General features: G+C 43.5%; 2 protein-coding genes and 1 long non-coding RNA gene across 3 annotated transcripts; 1 reads left to right on the top strand and 2 right to left on the bottom strand.

Annotated features, from left to right (window-relative positions):
• Positions 1-1,186: 1,186 nt before the first annotated feature.
• Positions 1,187-9,401, bottom strand: zftraf1 (zinc finger TRAF-type containing 1). The gene is made up of 7 exons (XM_033636867.2): positions 8,879-9,401; positions 8,278-8,612; positions 7,073-7,167; positions 5,555-5,698; positions 3,350-3,561; positions 3,006-3,184; positions 1,187-1,459 (listed from the first exon to the last, which is right to left on the bottom strand). Exons 2-7 carry the CDS (start codon positions 8,563-8,565, stop codon positions 1,247-1,249), a joined length of 1,131 nt encoding a protein of 376 aa, XP_033492758.1. The 5' UTR covers positions 8,566-8,612; positions 8,879-9,401; the 3' UTR covers positions 1,187-1,246.
• On the top strand, positions 5,311-11,620 carry LOC117263475 (uncharacterized). The gene is made up of 3 exons (XR_004502187.2): positions 5,311-5,418; positions 7,034-7,184; positions 11,343-11,620. It is a non-coding gene; the product is annotated as an uncharacterized LOC117263475 (long non-coding RNA).
• On the bottom strand, positions 10,220-19,010 carry dclk3 (doublecortin-like kinase 3). The gene is made up of 7 exons (XM_033636866.2): positions 18,710-19,010; positions 16,941-17,155; positions 15,867-15,998; positions 13,743-14,957; positions 12,400-12,532; positions 11,711-11,878; positions 10,220-11,618 (listed from the first exon to the last, which is right to left on the bottom strand). Exons 1-7 carry the CDS (start codon positions 18,774-18,776, stop codon positions 10,885-10,887), a joined length of 2,664 nt encoding a protein of 887 aa, XP_033492757.1. The 5' UTR covers positions 18,777-19,010; the 3' UTR covers positions 10,220-10,884.
• Between the last annotated feature and the right edge of the window lie 1,736 nt (positions 19,011-20,746).

The following is a 20,746-nucleotide window of genomic DNA, read 5'->3' as shown; positions in this document are numbered from 1 at the left end:
TTTTGTGCTGAAGGGGCGCAAAGTCCCTAATAAATCTGCAGATAATCAAATTACCAAAAAGCAGCTGACATACAGTGAACCTGAAGGTCTGTCATGTCCTCAAGGATTGTACGGTTTGTCTAATAGGGAGGTTTTCACATGAATCTCACAGTTATGATCTTTTAGACACACACACACAAAATCAGTCACACGCTAAAACCCAAAATAAAAAGAATAAAAGTTCACAGGTACTTAAATACTTGGGGTTAAGAGAAATAAAAATGGTATTAGTGTTGAAGGTTAAATATAACCACAGCTGGAGGAAGAGGTTGAAGAACTAAAATATGCATGCAGCCAGGCCGTCTCTCCTCGAGTTGAAAGGTGAAAGGATATCACTAGCGGGGGGGGGGGAACGCCGTCTTTCGTCTGCTCTGGCGAAAGCTTTACACACACTTTTGCCAAAACAGACAGAAACTGTTGACGAGACTCAGGCATAGAGTTTGTAGACGGAAAGGACAAACACACACTCTCTCACACACACACACACACGCGCGCGCCCTCTACATCCACTCACGTGTCCAAAGAACAGCTCAGTAGAGTCAATCACTCTATTTTCACATTATCACGTGTCTTTGGGACATCTCGACATAAAAGCAAGAGTTTGGGACACACTCCAGCGTCCGCTCACTTTCTCTCTCTCACACATACACAAGCATGTACGCAACAAATGCACCCAGCAAATCCTGCTTTGTTTGGTGTGTGTGTGCTACCTTTGGCTGCGGGTGTCAGGGGTGAAAGGTCAGACACTACATGACCTCAGAGAGCCTCCACAGGTACACACCAACCATCACAGACCCTGCTCCTTCACCCCAACAGCCCCGCCTGTGCCTTTGCAGGTTTCACCCCACCCCTCCATTCCATAACAAAGCCCACCCATCTCCATAGCAACTCACAGCTCCCCGAGCAAGGGGTCTCACTATCTTGTAAAAGGAGGTAAGTGTAATTAGTGGTGTGTGTGTGTGTGTGAGTGTAGATGTGTGTGTACCCTGCATGAATGTTTGTGAGAGTATATGTGTGTATTTGTGTGTGTCTGTGTGTGTGTCGGTGTTAAGAGGTATCAGTGGTTCAGTGGTGTCTCTTTAATCTTCATCACTCCTCTCTCTCAGCCCCTCACCCTCCATCACCCCTCTTCTTCTTCTTCGTCTTCTTCTTCTCCTCCCTCATCCTCTCCATCCTCCTCCTCCTCCTCCTCCTCTTCCCTCACTCTTTATTTTTGGACTTGGAAGATGAACAGGCGCAGGTTGATGTTTTTGGCGGCCAGCAGTTTGTTGCACTCCACCGAATCTGAGATGGGCAGAGGGACGTAGTCGGTCTCGTTGGTGTCGTTGCTGAAGGAGTGGTGGTGGATGACCGGCTTGATCCGCACATCGTCATAAGGCCCCTTCAGCAGCAGGAAGGAGCACTCCAGGGCTGAGTTCACCTGCGCACACACAAGCATGTCGCTGTATTAGTCACAACATCTGCAGACAAGGGGTGGACCAAATATGATAATGATATTTTTTTTCTACCTAAACACAACAGTACAACGTCACACTACCCATACTAATGAATATGAAGAGACGCCACTTATTGCTGCGCAATGATGACAGCACAACAACCAAAGCACTGAAGAGAAAATTAAATAAAGAAACTGACAAGAGATGGGAGCTCACAGGGAGTTTTGACACACACACATACACTGAACAAAAATATAAATGCAACACTTTTGTTATCGCTCCTCGCAGCTGCAGACCACATGTAACCACATCCGTCCTGAAAGTCATCTGAGATTTGCTCACTGAAGTATTTCTGCATCAGAAACCATTTCAGTGAAGCTCGTCTGCATGCTCTTCATCCTCAGCAGTGTCTGGACCTGACTACAGTCCGTTGATGTAGCTAATTTGAGTGGGTACTGCTCACCTCTGATGGCGTCTAGCATTTTGGAGAAGTGCTCTCTCCACTCCATCTTGTGTGACCAAAAAACATGTGTCTGTGGCCCTATCCATTTTCATCTGGCCTGGTTGCAGGGGCAGCAGGCTGAGCAAAGCACCCCAAACATCCCTCTCCCCTGCAACACTTTCCAGCTCCTCCTGGGAGACCCAGAGGTGTTCCCAGGCCAGATGAGATATGTAATCCCTCCAGTGTGTTCTGGGTCTGCCCCAGGGCCTCCTACCAGTGGGACGTGCCTGAAACATCTCCAGCAGGACGTGCCCAGGAGGCATCCTGATCAGATGCCTGAACCACCTCAACTGACCCCTTTCAACACGAAGGAGCAACGGCTCTACTCCGAACTCCCTCCGGATGTCCGAGCTCCTTACCCTATCTCTAAGGCTGAGCCCAGCCACCCCACAGAGGAAACTCATTTTGGCCATTTGTATCTGTGACCTCATTCTTTCGGTCACTAGTCAGAGCTCATGACCATAGGTGAGGGTTGGGACGTAGATTAACCAATAAATCGAAAGCTTCGCCTCCTGCATCACTGCAGAAGCTGTTCTGGACCGCCGATCCATCTCACGCTCCATTCTACCCTCACTCGTGAACAAAACCCCGAGATACTTGAACTCCCTCGCTTGAGGCTGTGACTCTCACCCGTCCCGGAGAAGAGTTGGGGAAGAGTCACTGCCTCAAGCGAGGGAGCCCTAGTCATGTGAAATCAATATTTATGTGTGCCTGTTAAATGTAATTTTTCAAGATGAAACTACACATTATAGAGTGGCTTTTTATTGATCAGCCTAAATCAAATGTGTAGCAATGATGCTGTTTAATCAGCATCTTAATATGCCACATCTGTCAGGAGGATGGATTTTCTTGGTAAAGGAGAAGTGCTCGCTAACACAGATTTTAACAAATTTGAGACCAAAGTCTGAGAGAACTAAGTCTTTCTTGTTTGTAGAAGAAGTCTTAAATCTTTTATTTCACCTTGTGAAAACAAGTGCATACTAAAAACTTTAAAAAATAAACACAAACAGACAGAGCAGTGTGTGTACCTTGCTTTTGAGGATGAGCTGGAAGGAGAGGGTGCGCTTGCAGGACAGGTTGGGGTTGCGCTCAGAGTCGTTAACGCGGGCCTTCAGCACCCATGTCTGGTTGAGAACGGTGAAGCGTGGTGTTTCATAGTACAGACGAGTGATGAAGTCATCGGTGCGGTACGGCCTGAACTGCACCTCTGGATGGAAACATGAGGGGAGGAGAAGATTTGACACAGGAATACAGATAATAAGTGGGAGTGAAGGAGAGGGGAATATAACATCTGAAGTGAGAGAAGGATGTGCTACATAAAGATAATTTCACAAACTTCACAGGCAGACATTTATTGACTGTTTGCATTTACCTGTGAACCCGATCTTTTCGTAGCAGAGCAGGCTGAAGATGCTGTTATAGAGCTGCATGTCTCTGCGGTGGCTCTGGTCCATCTCTCCCAGTATTCCCATCAGCTCTGTACCAGTCTTGGTGGGATGGGAGCACTCGCTCTCATGCGCTGGCAGCTCATGGAACGGACCTTGCCAAGGGCAGCCAATCCTCTTGTACTTACACTGTGTCACCCTGGCAACATAATGACGAGTGCGAGTTAAATAACAAACTCGAGGAAGGAGAGACACGGCTTTATATAAATTAGAGGTGCTTTGTGATGAATACATGTACTTTCCTGCAGTGAGAGGAAGGTACTAATAATATCAAGAGGTGTTAATTAGCCTAGGCTGTGAACCTAGGCTAATTAACACTGTACTAATGATACATCTGTGCTGAAAGCCAACCTCAAGGAAAGAAAAGACTTGGATTTATATCAGTCACAACCTGGACTGAGGTGCTGTTCAATGAATACCTGTTCCTTTCTCAAACATAACAGTGAGGTATTAATAATGTGAAAGGTACCAGTTAGCCTCTGTGGTGAACCAAGGATAATTAAAAGCACACTGACGTCATTCACCTCATGTTAACTACAAAGTTCTGTCTTATATAATCAGGCAGCTGGAAGTGGTTCAATACTGTAGTCAGGTATTTTAAAACACCTGTAATCACTGACTGTAATTGCTGCAAATTAAATCCTGAGTCCGATTTTCAGATGGGTGTACTATCCTAAAAAACATAATGGTGGCATTCCTGAGAACAGCAACATCACATTTATGTAAGAAGCAGTCAGATCCTCACAGGAGACCTGCACGCTTTTCAGCCTGACCTGACCAAAAACCTGCTAACTGCCATGGCCGTTGTCATGGCAACATAAGCACGGGCACAGCTGTCCTGAGCAGGGTCACCTGTTGCTATAGCAACAACCCCATAGGATTTCATGCATGCAAATGTGGCCCAGCATGAGCGTCACAGACAAAAGACAAACACTCTGTAATCAAATCAGCTGTTTTTTTCCTCTCCTCAGAAGTAGCAGGTCACATGCTCGCCCATCTTCCCCAAATTAACCCCGTGTGATACCGTTACCACATGCACACATGCCCACGGATATGTACTGGTGAGTTGTACTGGTAGTTTTAGGTGTGTGTTAGATAAGTTTCTATTAAACTACTTTGTAAACTGAAAGACCCTGAACTGACTTGATTAAAGTTTCTGTTATTTCTGGAGAAACTGACTGGAACTCATTTTGAGACTTCACACAAGTGTTGAACCACTAGTTTAGGAGATTACTTAGCTAGGAAACTGTGTTCTATCACACTATGCCTCTCTGTCCCCGTTTCCACCACATTAGCTCTGGTTCTTGAGCTGCGTCAGTTCAGGATTCTTGGAACCTTGCTGCTATCAAGCAAACCAGCCTGCATTTCCACCAGTTTTGAGAGCAATCATTGTAATCAAGGATGTGTCATTAACAGAGGGGGTTGCATAACATACAATGAAACTAAACAGTGGTAGCAAGATGGTGGATCAAGCTGATAACCTCTACCTGTAAGCTTTTGCTCTGTTATTACAGATTTTTGTTTATTACCAAAATATAAGTATGAACAAGCTAACACTGAAAGCACTGCGAGGTCTTTTTTCTGACATTGTTACCCTCTCCATCCTGTCTTTCCAACCTGTGGAAAATGACATGATTTTGTCATAGTTTGCAAGTCAGATCAAGGAAAACCTGCTACTCAGACTCCGAACCTATTTATTTTTGGTCAAAATGCTCCAAACGGTTAAATATCATGATGATAAAGAGCTGTCTGTTCCTCTCTGTACCCACTTTATCACTTCCTACAAACATTTCTTGCAATTTCCTACCTGTCCACCAGATGCCATCATACTTTTTCACCAGACTTCCTCATGCACCTGCTCACCTGTTCTCACTTCCCTCATTAGTCACTCACTGCAAACACCAGCTCAGATCCTTTGTTCCTCTGACACTTCATCCTAGTTGCCATGTACCTTGTGCTTTGGAATCTGAATCTGCCTGCCTACCAACACCTCCCTGTAAGCACATTTATGCACAATAAATCACTGAACTTCCTGTTTCATCTGAGTTTGGGTTCTTTCCCTGCTGCCAAAACTCTCCACTGGGACATGTTTTTGTGTATGTGTGTGTTTTGAGTGTGTACGTGGTGTATACCTGTCCTGGCACTCCTCTTTCTGGTGTCTCTCTAAGCTGGAGCGGGGGAACTGTTTTAGGCAGAAGGTGCATTCTGTCGGCAGCTCACTGACAGCCTTCTCCACCGCGAGGTTCCTGCAGCACAGGTTCTTGCTGATCTCACACCTACACAAAGACAACCACAAATCATACCTCAGGGCAGCAGTGTATACGTAACATTTGTGGTATGTGAAGAATGTTAAGACAAGTTGGTGAAGTATGCACAACCATGACATTATGCTTTTCTCAACTGCTGGACAGTTGTGTTGAGTTGTTTTTGCATTTTCCCAAATGGTGGGTTGTGGCCCAAAAGTGGGATTCCGGTCCATTCTGAATGGATCTTAAGTGACTTGTGAACATGTTAAGTTTGTAAAAAACACAGTTTATTTTGAAATACGGTACCGTTTCCTGCTGTAGAGCGAGGGACTAAGAGGCCGTTTACACGTACACAGTGATTTTGATAAACGGAGACATCTTCCTTCGTTTGTGCCCTTCTTTACACGCAAACGGAGATTTCTCCTCTGAAAACGAGTCTTTCTAAAAACTCCGGCCAGAGTGGAGATTTTGGAAAACTCCAGTTGCGCGTTTGCATGTAAACTGAGATAAAGTGAGATAAACGGAGATAAACGGCGTTATAGGCAGTCGACGTCACAGTATGCACCGGAACTTGCGCCTGTGTCAAAAGTGCGACCAGAGATATTGGATAAAGCGACCTATGTTGCTATGGTGACAATGGATACATGGAAGGCTTGAGCTTCTCGTTACACTGCCACCTACAGGTTTGGCATGCTCTTGTGTATATATACACGGGTAAGTGTAAACGAAGATCTTTTTGAAAACGGAGACGCTGAAATGTCCGTTTATGAAAATAGCCGGCAACGTGTAAACGGCCTCTAATGGACGGCTACTTAACAGAGACAGCAAACTAGCTCAACGACATGGCCAAACACAAGTATGATGCTGAATATATTAAACTGTTTGGACCTTGAACTAGAAGAAGACCTTGAACTAGAAGAAGAAATCTGGACCCTGTGGCTGGACCAGTTGGGAACCACTGACTTAAAGAGCCCAGTGTGGCTTTTGGGGGCATCTTACCGTCATCACTGCATCACTGTTTTTCCTGCTGTTTGACATCATTCTCTGCTTGCCTTAGCTCAATTGTATTTATGTTTTTTCGATGCTCTAATTGCTATTTACATACATACCTGACTCAGAACTGACAGAGACAAATCCAATTTTCTAGATCATTTATTTAACTAGACAAAAAGTATTCTATCTAAATTATTAGGCTGCAAAACTGTTTTGACACAGCAGTGTGGGAGCACTCAAATGTGTGTATAAACAATTATCATATTTAGATGTATCGATATCCACAGTGATGCTCAGACTAATAATCATCAACTAAAGTAAATGACTTCTTCTGATTGGACTAAAGAGCTAGTTTGTATTTCTATGTGCAAGATTCAGGAAGTGCTCCTGTCTACAGCTAACTGGGCGTACCTGCAGTTAGGACATGTGGCCTGCTCCTCCTTGAGACGAGAGTCAGCCAGGAGGTGGATGAAACAGCCTGCACACATCAGGTGTCCATTGGTACACTGTGGTGGGGAAAAAGGTGAGGTGACAGTCACACAAAATGTATGAGGAAAGTGGAGAAAATCATTACAGTGACAAAAACAACAAAAAATACTTGCGTTAGTGCAAGCTGGAAAATTGAAAGTAAACTTTTCTTGTTGAATGTTATGACAAAAATGTGATTATAATTTGTTACAGTTGTGGTTTTTACTTGGGAATGCTTGAAAAAAAAATTTAGAGACTATTTTAGGATTCTACTTTATATTAAAATCAACACAATTTGGGGGAAATGTCATTAGACATGTTTGGCTAAGGCTAGGTGTATTTCCTTTGTCTATTTTAATTCAATATAAGTTAAAATAATGGCTTAGCTTCAGCTTCACATTACAATAGTGACAGAAATGGAAATATATAAAAGCCAGAGTACAACTTAAGAAATACTTTTATAGAGAGAGATCAGGGGTTGCATACTTTTCTATGTAAATATTGACAAGGTTTGGTGGGCATATGGATTAACAGGCCTAATATTTTACTTGTTGTGCTTTTTAATTGATATGCATGTATGTTAAGGGCAGAAGATTGTGTATGGAAAGAGCATGTGTTTACACAGTATTGTTAATAAATGTTAAATGACTGCCGAGAACATGTGGGCTGCATGGTGCAGAAGGGCATGTAAATGTTTAAGACCACCTGAACAATTATTAATTACAAATGTGTTCACTTGACATTGAAGAGAGCAGTTTGAGGTCACTAAGGTGAATGCTGGGGTGGATCAAAGGGAAGGGCAGGAGATTATTAATTAAATTTTAGGTTTTGGTTGAGATCTGGATGTTGGATGTGGGGTTTGGGAATGTGGTTTTTGCTGAGGGTTGTTTGAGGATAATTCACAGTACAGCTGGCCACTCGGCCTGGGTGTGTCTGGTCTCTCAGCCTCATGGCTCAGCTTGGGGCCTGTGTTCAGTCTAACATCACTAATAATAAATGGAGCTGGCCAACACATTCAACAGGTCGTCTGTGAGCTCGGAGGTTGGGACACATGGGGAGTTTCTAGTGTGAGGTGCAGCTTGTTTACTGTTGTTTGACAGTAGGTTTAGGGTTATGAGGGGAAGTGTTGTGATTGACACCACGTTTACCTGGTATACAGACGCCTTGGGCAAGTCTAGGCACACGGTGCAGCACAGCACTGAGTACAGTCTCTCCTCCAGCTTTCCTGACTCTCCCTCGGGCAATCTCACCCTCTTCTTGGGTGGCTCGTCTGCGTCTGGCTCGGGCCCTTCTCGCCGTATCCCGACCTCCTCCTGCATGGCTGCGACCCCAGCGACAGCCTCCACCGCTGCCCCCACGGCCCCGACCCCCATGCCGGCCGAGGAGGAGCCAGGGGCGGCCACAACGCCCACGTCTCTCTCTTCCAGTGAAGACATAGCGATGACTGTCTAGAGATTTCTGAGATGTACCTGCCGCGACCAGGCTGAGCCCGAAATATAAGCAGGTTAGCTCAGGGCTAGCTTACAACCTGTCAAGCTAACGGTCAGCTGACAGCTAGCTAACGTTAGCTAGGCTAACGCTACGGCAGCAGGCTGTCAGAAAGGAATGCAGGCTAACTTATTATTAAAAATAATGCCACCCTCCACTTACGAACTTGGAATTTAACAAGCCAATGATTGTGTAATAACGAGAGCATGTGCAAAATGTAATTATGACTCAATTAAACGTTGACTAGTTTTGTTGACTTACAGTGAGGCTAGCAGACTATGCGGCTAGCTACGTTGACAAAAACACAGCAGTCCTCTCGCTTTGCCCAGGCAGAACAAAAACAACTCAGGCGGCTCTCAGCTGTTGTTGTACTCTCGACGCCGTTATTCGCAATGACAGCAGATTACAACGATGTACACCGGCGGCCCAGCTCGGCTGCTCATCTAACGTCCCTGCTCCGGTACCGGCTGACTGTCCACGGGACCCACGGGACCTGTCGGTGATTAAAGCTGCCGTTAGAGAGAGTTCTGTTGGGACTCGTCTCTCTGGTTACACAGCCATCTTTGTTTTTTTCCTGTCCGTCTCCCCCGACTTCACCCTGCACAGCCTTTACGACTCCGGGTCACACTCGTTATTAGTCAGGCAGGCTCTCAATCGTTTCTAATAATAGAAGTATTTAAAAGTAAGTATTTTTTGCGTGTATCTGTAACGGCCTCTGTGTGCCTGAGACTACTTCACTACAGCCGTGTGTTGGCTGACAGCGGAATGTTTTATTGTGGCAGATGACTTGGGGTATTTAAAGAGTTTTACACGGCGCATGCGTGGTGAGCACCTGCGGGTCAGTGTATGGCAGGACTTGAAAGGTGACCAAAAACTGATATGCGACAAATTTAGGCCACTCCGATAGAGGCACGCATCCTTTATACACATGCAATGTTTATAAACCACGTCTACAAGTTGTTATAACACCTTAAATAATCTGTGACATGAAAAACTTTTAACAAAAACACATTGTTTTTGCTGCCATGTGGCTGTTTTCTATCAACGTGGTTCAACTGGTCGTGAGGGGCCCAGTGTTTGTGCATAAATAATTCAGCCAGAAAAACAGGGTGATCGAAGAAAGCCTCAGCTAACCTTGGCCACTGATACTAGGTCATCTATAAGTTTATTCATCCCATCAGTGCCCCAGATATGTGGATTAGCTGCCTCAAGGGCTGGGAGGGGTGCATTTGTGTTGCCCTACTGGATGGGGGGCTGTGTGTGTATGTGTGTGTGCTTGGCATAGGTGGGGCAGGATGTCAAAGTGTCAGCTGTCTGCAATCGGCAGGGACAGGGCTAACCACTCCCATTGGACAGACAGATATGCCTTATTTGGTCTGTGTGGAATGGCAGTGAGACATACCACCCTCAGCTATGCACACACAGCTCAGCCAGTAGCTGTATGTGGTCTCACACTGGCCTGAATGGCCATTATTCTCCACTGAATTTTACCACACATTAATTTGCTATCTGTTTGCCGTCACAAGATAACAGTGCCAGGATTATTAATTCAAATAAGCAGTAGTTTGTTGCCAAAATATACACAATAAACACACTGTCAGAGAGGTGGCATTCAAGAGTTTAGTAAATATGGCAAACTTTACGGGGACTTAAAGGAAAAGTTCTTGGTACAGGTATTTTTAGTTCATGAACATGTAGTAAACAAATGTTGCTGGATAAACAAGCCTTGCACAGACTTCTAAGAATTGACTTAAAGGGGAAGTCCGTCAGTGTCGCCCCACAAGCAATCAAAAATAGATACCACTCGTAATGGCGGACACGATAACATACCACATTGAGTCAAACATGGCTTGCAGAAGAAAAAAAAAAACTTCAGAAATGTACTTAAAAGTATTTTCATGAATACACAACATTAGAAACACTGACAAACTGTAAATACTGTATGTTTACATTTAAATTAAATCCTACATGATCGACTCCATTCATTTCAACACAGTGCTCACATTGTGTCTCCACTTCCTGTCATACCTTGGTCATTACACAACGTTTCGTCATCAGTTTGTGATTGCAGGATACATGGATTACACACATTTATGAGATTTATTTTGCCTCATCAATCAGACCCTATTCAATCCCAGGAGAGTAAATCACATCATCTGCAGGTTGTTCAAGGGTTCAGCTGGCAGGAAATCTGCGGTATTGTCCGGAACAATGAAAGTGATGACCCTGATCTAATCACACGGTTAAACGGGAGATTGACATTGAGGTCAAGACTGCGTGGGTAGGTGGGTGGTGGTAGTGTGACAGTTCGGCTCGTCATAGTGTTCGGCTGGGTGGTTTTGGACAGTGGTTGTGGTGGGGTTGGGCAGGGTGGAGGTGATGTTCTGATGACCCGCTCTGGTTTGTGCTGTATTAGGTGGTGAAGATGGAGGTGACTGCTGTTGGCCGTTCTGGTTCGATTGTGTCGTAATCTGGGATGGAAGTTCTGTTTGAGCAGGGGGGGCACTGAGTTCATTGAGTTCAACTCTCTGGCTCATTGGGCCGCCAGCATCACAGTTTAGGGGACCTGGATCCTGTATTTCTGGTCTGCTGGCTGAGGCAGAAACTGTAGGGGTGCACTCTGGTCTCTGCTGACCAGGTGTGGCCTCTGAAGGTGTGTGCACTTGTGTTGGTTTGTCCGCATCTTGTCCTCTAACTGTGTTCATCTCACTTTGTCTCTCATCAGGTTTACTGAACTCTTTTTCTCCCTCGCTGCTGGTGTGTCCTGGTGTTTTGTTCATCACTGTTTCTGCTGCATTGATCTGAGCGAGCCTCTGGGCTGGTCTCAACTTGTCTGGTCCTGCTCCAGTATCTGTTGTCTCTCTCTGAGTTTTGTCTGAGAGTGCCCTCTGCCTGCAAACTGAAGCCATAGCCTTCACCCAGGGATGCAGCAAGGTCTGCTCTGCCGTCAGCCTCGCTGTGGGGTCTGACTGAAGCAGAGCTCTGACAAGGCCTCTGGCTTCTGCACACAAACACACACATACATATTAATAATAAACAGAGTGTATATTTAGTTGCTTGTGATTGCACACTTTATTATTCTGTACTTTTCACCTTCTGAGATGGGGTCCCAGTAGGGGGACAGGAAGTGGATTTGTCCCTGTTTTATTAGCTGGAACAGCTCTTCCTGGTCCCGATCCCGACTGCGAAATGGTGGAAATCCACACAGCAGGATGTAGAGAATAACACCCAGAGCCCATATGTCCACTGCAACTCCATAACCTGTTGGGTCAAACCGCAATTAAAGGTCCAGTGTGTAGAATTTAGGGGGTTGTATCAGCAGGAATATAATATAATATAGCAAGTGTGTTTTCTTTATAATCACCTGAAAATAAGAATTGTTGTGTTTTTGTTACCTTAGAATGAGACATTTATATCTACATAAGGAGAAGATCCTTGTCTATGGATACCGCCATGTGTTTCTAGAGTAGCCCAGTATGGGCAAACCAAATACTGGCTCTAGATAGGGCCTTTCACATTTGAAAATAGACCCATGTGGATAATTTGGCTCCTTGTAAAAAGCTCCTGAACAACACTGAAGGAATTCTAACCAGGAGAAGTTTCAGCTGGTTGCAATCGGTAATCCTCACCACTAGATGGCACTGAGTCCCTCTAAATCTTACACATACTCCTTTAATTTTGAAAATACCACTCAAAATTATATCAGAAATTAACAAGAACAGAAGTGTTAGAGTTTTACATTATTTTTGGTAAAGTAGTGATTTCTGCAGCAAACAGCACACCTGTCTCGCAGAGAATCTCTGGAGCTACATATGTGGGTGTGCCACATATCGTGTAGACTGGTTCAGTCACAATCATGGCGAGACCAAAGTCTCCCAGCTTCAGCCTGCAGATGCCAGCAGCCACACGCTCTATCTGAGACAAGACAAGACAAGACACAGACAGAAACAGAGTCAGGCACGGAGGCGTTGAGACTATATTTCAATAATCAAATATCACGCTCGCTATAAAAACTTGTGTTACTGACACTGTTATGTATTTTTAGTTTTGCAGAATATTGACCTCAGTTTTTATCATTTTTGTTCTAATTTAATGGAAAATAATATAGAAAAACTTTCTTTAAAGCCAATTTTGAATATATAACATTATGAGACAAAAAAATATATATATTGAATAAATTTGCTTTTTAACCCTTTGAAACCTGGAGGGACATCACCTTTTCTTGTGCTGCTTTCAGACCCCTTTTGCAAGTATTTCAACGTGTAAACCCTGAGCAAATTGATGCAATTTCTTTCAGAAACATGGGGGAAAAGGCAGTGACCAACTTGATAAAAAATGTTCCACAAATTGCAAAAAAAAAATTATGAGATTTAGAAAATTATTTTTAAAAAGCTAGGGGAAATCTATGTATAATTATCATTATTTTATATTTAAATAATGCTACAACATTATTATATTTTTTAAGTCCCCTTTCCAGTTTTTTTTTTTTTTAAACAAATGTTTATGTTTTTAATTTTATCTTTTTACTAATTTGTTGCTAATTTTTTGGGTCATTTTTCTTCATTATTTATTTCCTCCTTTCTGTGTTTTTGAAAGAAACCAAGTCAGTTTGCTCAGGTTTCAAAGGGTTAAATATTAAAGCCACTATGAGTAGAATTTTTAAAATGAATATCTCTAGCACACCCTAGTGGCAATGTAGAAAACAGGTTGTCTAAAACTTTTACAAAAAAAGTATGCCAACAGTATAATTTTTAAAGATGTAATCATCACGTACAGATTCACACAAAACTATCAAAATCATTGACCCTTTTGAAACATGCTTTAAAATACACCTTGGGCGATCAGATCACAAGTGTAAAGCACTGAATAGAAGTTTAAATGTTATCTAATCACTCAAGCCACTTGCCGAGGACGTCTGGGACGCATTTGAACACATATTTTGTTATGTAAATGCTGATGCACCTCGACAAGGATGTAATAGGAAAAGATGTCATCAGTGAAGGATATGGTGTTTGTTTTGGTGACAGAGTACTAACACTCTAGTTTGGCCATTTCACGATAAGTTTGATGAAGTCTTGTTGTCTTGCCTGATTTTGTAGGTATTTTGTGTCTGTCTGACACTTACCAGCAGGTTTTCTGGTTTGAGGTCTCGGTGGACGATACTTTTGCAGTGGATGTAGTTCAGTGCTTCGCTCACATCTGACACCATCAGTCCCGCCTCTGCCTCCGGAAACTTCCCCCTCTCACTGATGGCCTCAAACAGATCACCCCCGCTCACCAGCTCCATCACCAGGTACAAGTGAGTGTGTGTGTGGTGGTGCGCAAACAGCCGCACAATGCGAGGGTGACAGAGGCTTCCCAGGAGGCTCAGCTCGTTCTGCATCATGTGCTCTCGACCGATCAGCTTGGAGCGTTCAACAATCTTCACAGCGAGGGTTTGGCCATTGTCACGTCGGCGGCACTCTCGCACTACTGCAAAGTTGCCGTCACCAACCACACGTCCAATTTCATAGCAACGCTCAATATGTGTCAGGGTGACATCACTGCCGTCTGAGGGAAGGTCAAAGGTCGCCCTCTGCTGTTTCTCCTCGTGTACTTGACCCACATCTGGAAGTGGGTTTGAAACTAAATGGGCAACACTCTTCTCCTTGTCTCCTCTGATTGGCTGAGGAGGTGGAGGGCTGATGTGAACGGAGAGTTTTCTCACTTCCTGTTCTACATAAGAACTTCTTTTCTGCTTCCTCGACACAGGAGGAAGTGGGACTCTCCCTGACAATGGATTGAGTCGCTCTGGACCCTGATGTTTAACTCTCCTTGCTAAGCAGTCTTCACACAGTGTAGGAGAGGGTACGTCTGCTTCTCTAAGACCTTCCTCATGTTTGAACGGACCAATGACAGATGGCTGTTGCTCCTTGACCCCGCCCCTCACACGGAGTCTCTGCAGGTGGTTGGGGAGGTGAGCAGGTTTCCTGCATGAAATCTTTTTATGACACTTCTGAACATCTGAGTTATGGTTTTCAGGCTGGTGTGTGTCGACACGGTGAGGTGGTTGTGTACTTGTGTGTGTATTAGTATGATTTTTGACATGTGTATTTGTGTCTTGGTTAGTGTGTGTCTCGCTGCTGTCTGTCCCCTCACTGTATCCACTGTCAGTCTTAGCTGCTTTATCTGGCGCTGGGCGAAGTCTTTTCTCCCAGGCCCGCAGTGCATCGGCCCGGTAATGGGAATGTTCTGGAAACAGCTCCTCCAGAGCCTCATGCACACTGCTCAGTTCCGGACGAGCCTTTCCCAGCGCCAGGAAGGCCACCTCGCCTCGGAAGAAATCACATACACCTTTCACCTATTGAAGAAAAAGAGATTAAGTTGTGATTTAAAGGAACAGTTCACCCAAAACTCAAGACTAGATAATTTTCCTCTTACCTGTAGTGCTATTTATCAACCTAGATTGTTTTGGTGTGAGTTGCTGAGTGTTGGAGATGTCTGCCTTCTCTCGAATACAATGAAACTAGATGGCACTTGGCTTGTGGTGCTCAAAGCACCATTTGAAAAATTTAACAGCAATGTCTCTTTCTGGAAATCACACTCAAGATTTCTTTCTGTAAAGCAGAAAGAAGCAGAAAGCAGTGGGCCTTCTATGAGAGAACACAGAGTGGCTCCCAGGTCATTTGATTTTGAGAGCCTTGTTTCATCATTGCATGCAGCCCGGGAGCATGATATTTCTAAATTCTCATTGGGATGATGTCCAAATATCCCGTTATTTCAGCTTACTGTTGCCGCCCTTTTGATTTATTTGCCCCACTCATTAGATGGGTGTCACCTGAAAACCAGTGAGTGTTAAGCCCCAAACTGGATCACCAACTGGGCAGAGCAGGACAAAGAGTGACAATGGCCCGGGGCCCCATCACTTCAGGAACTTTGAAAGCTCCAGGTCCACCATGTATCAACTTGTTTGAGTGATTTAAATTGAGCATTTGCATGAGAGCAGCTGACATGACAAAGGGCTTAAAGGTGTGTTCCACCTCATCTTCAGGCTCTGTCATTAGGAGGGTCCATGTGTCAAAATTTACTGTCAAAACCTTCATATATTTTTGATTTTGTGCTTTCATGTGTTATATTCCCTGCACCTTACAGTAAACCTGGGGGGCAGGTACACAACGCAGATGTGGGAGAGTGGTTAAAAGGGGCCCATCAGATCATCTTTGCCTCAAGGTTCCCTAGTAGGGTTAATGCAGCTGTGATTGAGCCTCACCTCTCGAGCGTGGGTCGTGTACAGGCGTGTGACTCTGGCCCTGTGCCAGCGAGGAAAGCCCAATGCCTCAGAGATATCCAATAGCAGTTGCTCAAAGGACACCACACCTCTACGGTTCAGAAGGACTGTCACCTTGAGGACAGAGAGACAAAATTTACAGCAAGGTTATGAAATGAATTCCCATGTCTTTTCTCTAGATGTGCTATTAATGAGAGCAACATTTGGGTTGCCAGGTTGTAAAAAGCCCCTTTGCCTGGTTCAGGGTCATTTTGGTGTATTTCTAGCTCTCTTATGGACGGCCAAACTGCAACATACCTTCACCAAAATAATCCATTCATTTACCATTTGTTAACATTCATAATTGCAGGCTTAAAGACTTATTAGCAAGTGAAACACCCATGAGGGCTTGTCAGTGTGTTACAAACATTATGACTTTATATTCCCAAATAGAAAGGGTAAACACCTACAACCTCTCAACCCAAACATTGTCTTATTAACACCTTATAACTAATCAATGACATACCAGTAAAATATTTATTAACCATTGATAAAGCCTTTAGTTACAACATATAAACCAGGGCCGTAATCATATATTTAACATTGGGGAGGACCATTTTCAATCTACACCTTCATCAACCCAACCCTCCATGGGGGGTCTTGGGTAAGGAGACATTTCTTAGAAACTTAACAGCTAAATTGACCATTTTCAAGCATTTTGAGACAAAACTCATAGATCAGGGGTTCTCAACGTTTTGATGACTGAGTGCCATATTTTTTCACAATTTAAGAACTGTGTAGAACATTTTGGGATTGATTAAGTGTACATATGAGTGCCATATGTCGGGGAGTCGACATATGCATTCAATGAGGTTTGCTTGACTAAATATCTTAGGGCCTTTTGTAAAATACCGCCACAAAATCAGGGCGTAAGGATCTTACGTATTTCACCCACTTTGCCCAGAATTTAATGAACACATTTTTCTGAAGATGAAGAGATAAAGTAATATTTTCCATAACATAAATATCATTTACAAATCTGAGCTGAGTCTTATTTTAAACTGATAGAGAGTTCACCTTGCGTAGTGTACTGTGAGCACAGGGGCGGATGATGGTGACCAGATGGGGTCTCTCTGCGCTCTCCTCTGCATGGCGGGTATGGAAGAGAGGAAGGTGAGGAGGAGGAGCAGGAGGCGGGAAGTGGGACCTGTGGACCTGTGCTGTAGGGTGGGGGTGAATGGGCCATGGCTGGGGTGCCCCACCAGCACGCTTTAACAAGGGGACGGGAGGAGCTGGAGAACGGATAAAAGGAGGACAGGGGTCAACGCACAAAGACAGAAAGCAAGAGCTGGATTATTGAAAGTGTACTTAATCCCACTAATGTCATCACATTGTTTCTTCTAGACTTGTACACAAAGAAAAACTCATAAGTAATACAACACCAGTTCCTCATCCTGTGTTAGTGTGCGCGCGTGTGTGAAAACAAATCCGGCTGATCAGATTTGAGTGTTTTCCATCACATGGAGTGCAAGGGCCATTTGAGATTCTTCAAGCACCTTGCCCCACCGGCTGAATTATTTAGGCTTCCTTAAGTCATGCAAACCCACACACACAACCTAACAAAAGCTTGCGTGACCTGGTTAGGGCTCAGCCGAATCTGCATGATTAATGAAGCATTAGAGACACACAGCATCTTTGACGTTTCACTTTCTGGCACTGAGGGAGACAGAGAGATGGTATCCGTCCAGTCGGTGGGGGGTTCGTTTTTTGTTTTGTTTCCAGACGAAGAACAACAGACAGAAACACAAGACCCTCCAATATGACTAGTGACCCCTTTTAACAAGACACCACTGCCCCCCCTGAGAATGAGCAGCAAAACACACACATTTAACAATAAAAGCTTTTCGCAGTGGACGCAGAACAAAATCCAAGCTCAAACATTTCATAAAGAGCCAGCTGTGGCCGGTCAAGAAAGACGTAATCAGCCTTTTCTTGGGGTTGCTGGGACCTCAGAGGGTCTTTGTGAGTGTGAGTGTGTGTTTGTGTTGGGGGGGGTCTACCATTATGAATTCAAGACCTTTCTTATTGTAATAACACAGATAAACCATAATGTTTTACATGTTTCACTGCTCAGATGGGATCACAATCTTATATTATTTATATAACCCCCCCCCCCAAATATTTGTGTAAATTTGTTGTCCTTGTCCCTAGCTTTTATGTCTATTTATACAAGGGTGTAGGTTTTGGTTCAATTTTGGAGAGGACACACATGAAACAGGGGTCCTTTGCCAGAAAATTCTGAGAATCGGACACTTAATTTCCTGCATTTTTACTTAAATTTTAAGCACAAATTTGTGTATTTTCTGCATCCGTTTATGGTATAAAAGTCCAGTCCAGCTTTTATGTTTTTACTGGGGGCAAAGGCACATGTTCTAAATATTGAGGGGGAAGTTTCCCCTGCGTCCCCCCAAAATCTATACCTATGTATTTATGTGTAAATACCTAAGAACAATGCAAAACAGAAAAAAATGGGCTGGAATTCCTTGGATGTGTACACATACTTGGCCAATAAAGGTAATTGTGATTCTTTATCATCGTAAAAAAGTTACGCTAGTAGGTTACAGACAGGTTAGCCATTCAAGTTTAAACACAGATTATTATTTGTCACAGAAAGTCCTTACTAGAATAGAAAAGAAAGAAACCAAAACAAGTGCATAAATAGATTTTTTTTATTAAATTGAATTAAATGTAATTACTCTTGGTAAATGTATTACACTTCATAAAGTTTTTAAATAAATAAATGTTTTTACCGTAGGTAAACTCCATCAATCCAGCCATCGACTCACCTGCCATTCTCCATTTAGCGTTTCGCGCCGCTTCGCATCCGTACCGTGCTCTCTGTGATGGCATCATGACTCCCCAAAACAACTCATGAACTAAGACAACTCAGTGACACTCATTTTTTTTATGACGTTTTATTTCCCCATTAGTCGCTGCTGTCATTTCCTCTGCTCATAGCCTCTAGAGAAGGTGACGGGATACCCTGTGAGAAGACCGGACCTGCTGTAGCTACAGTGGTTGCCATGGATACATGTCAAGTTGGATGGCTAGCGGAAGAGAAATACCGGAAGCTGAGCGACTGTGCCGTCAAAATAAAATACTTTGAATAACTAAATATTTGATTGTGGGTGCCTTATCCACAGAACAGCATACTTTAATGATTAACACGTGGTTGTGTTTTACCACCATTTACTAGAAACTCTTAATTTTAACTAATCAGTGTGGCTAGAAGATGGCTAGCGAAGTTCATTAGAGGTTTTATTTTGAAATCTCCAACCGGATATGTAGTGTTTTGTACTGCCCCAACGCAACCCCAACCGCTTAATAAATTTATCACGAGCAGACAAAAGGTTTTGTTAAATTTTAAATGAATTTAACTCTCCAGTTCTATTTTTCTCACTTTCTAAGTGATGTTAGGCCGTGAGGGCTGTTTCTAAACCATCAGCACAGTGCCAGGTACGTACAAATGCTGAATCAGATGACATAATCAAAGTTATGAATTTCATGATTTATTACCTTAAATATTCAAATTTTAAAAAACAAAATAGAAACGTGAGTCTGAAGGAGCAAGGTTGCCTAAACATGAGAGCCACGGTTAGTTGTGAGAGAAATTTGAGGGGCCTTGAGGTGATCATTTCTGCTACACAGACGTTCCTGTATTAACTGGATGTAGCCTAAACACAAGCAACCACTGAGCAGGGGATGAGAGGTTTGCAAGCAGATATTACGTCATTTTGACGGGTCATAAAGTTCGTAACTACTGGCCTGTTATAGGGGTTTGAAGGCCTTTGCTGATGTGGCTTCCATGGGTGGATTATGAGGCAATAGGCCCCTGGGCACAGACACACAAAGTGCCCCACCATCTGTGGTCTTGTGGTCATTTTTTTAGTCTCTTCCTGGTTGGTACGTGTTCATTTAAGTGACATTTTGCAGATGAAGGCCAGGAGGCCCCCTGACACTTTGGGCCTCTTGGGCCTGTGCCCAGTGAGCCTGTTCAGTAATCCATCCATGGTGGCACCCTGGACATTTTGGTGATTAAGATTATGTCCAATATTATTATTGTATTAGTTTGTGTTATGAGTTTGACCCACCCATCATTATTTTTGAGGTTAGTATTATAATTTCAAAAAGGCTTTGTGTCACTTAAAAGACAAAACTCACTTGGGTGATATTCTTTCCTGCTTGTAAATGGCAGGAGTGGCTTTGCCATATTAGCGACTGACCTTGTTATTGTTCTTTAGAGGGAAGTTAGTCCACCCTGAGCTTTTATGTACTTTATTATTGTACTCTCATGTAAGATGTAACGTTACTGACAAATGTGTGAAGTGAAAAAAACAGTCTTCTGTAGTAGTGGGCTGCACATTTCATATTGTGTCTTGGAAATTCATGTAATTTTATGACAGTTGCGTGGTTTACTAAATTACTTGTGGCTTTAATCTCAATCTAAGAGGAAAGATAGTCGTGATAGCTGCAAGCAAGAAAGACAAAATTCATCCAAGACTGCCCTTTTGCTGTGTTTACAGTGCAATAAAATCACCATCTAATAAAAGTTCAAATGTCCCTAATTACTTTAAAAAGAATAGGCCTCAAAAAATCAAAGCATAACCTATTATTAGAGTAAATTTGTTTGAAGTAGGCTAAACTCCTCCGACGATTGTTTAAATCTCAAAAGTCACAGAAACATTAAGGACACAACGTCACTTCTGTTTTCTCAGTGGTGCTGAATAGGATCTGTGTCTGTGTCAACTGGACACAAAACCTTTAGCGTCAGAACGACTGGAAGAACGTTATAGTGTAAAATCACACTGACAGAGAGGGGAGAG

The sequence above is a fragment of the Epinephelus lanceolatus genome, chromosome 16 (genome assembly GCF_041903045.1).
Source record: "Epinephelus lanceolatus isolate andai-2023 chromosome 16, ASM4190304v1, whole genome shotgun sequence".
In the NCBI taxonomy this organism is placed as follows: Eukaryota; Metazoa; Chordata; class Actinopteri; order Perciformes; family Serranidae; genus Epinephelus; species Epinephelus lanceolatus.
Note: the sequence above shows the minus strand (reverse complement) of the source record. Positions and strands in the feature narration are given on the sequence as shown.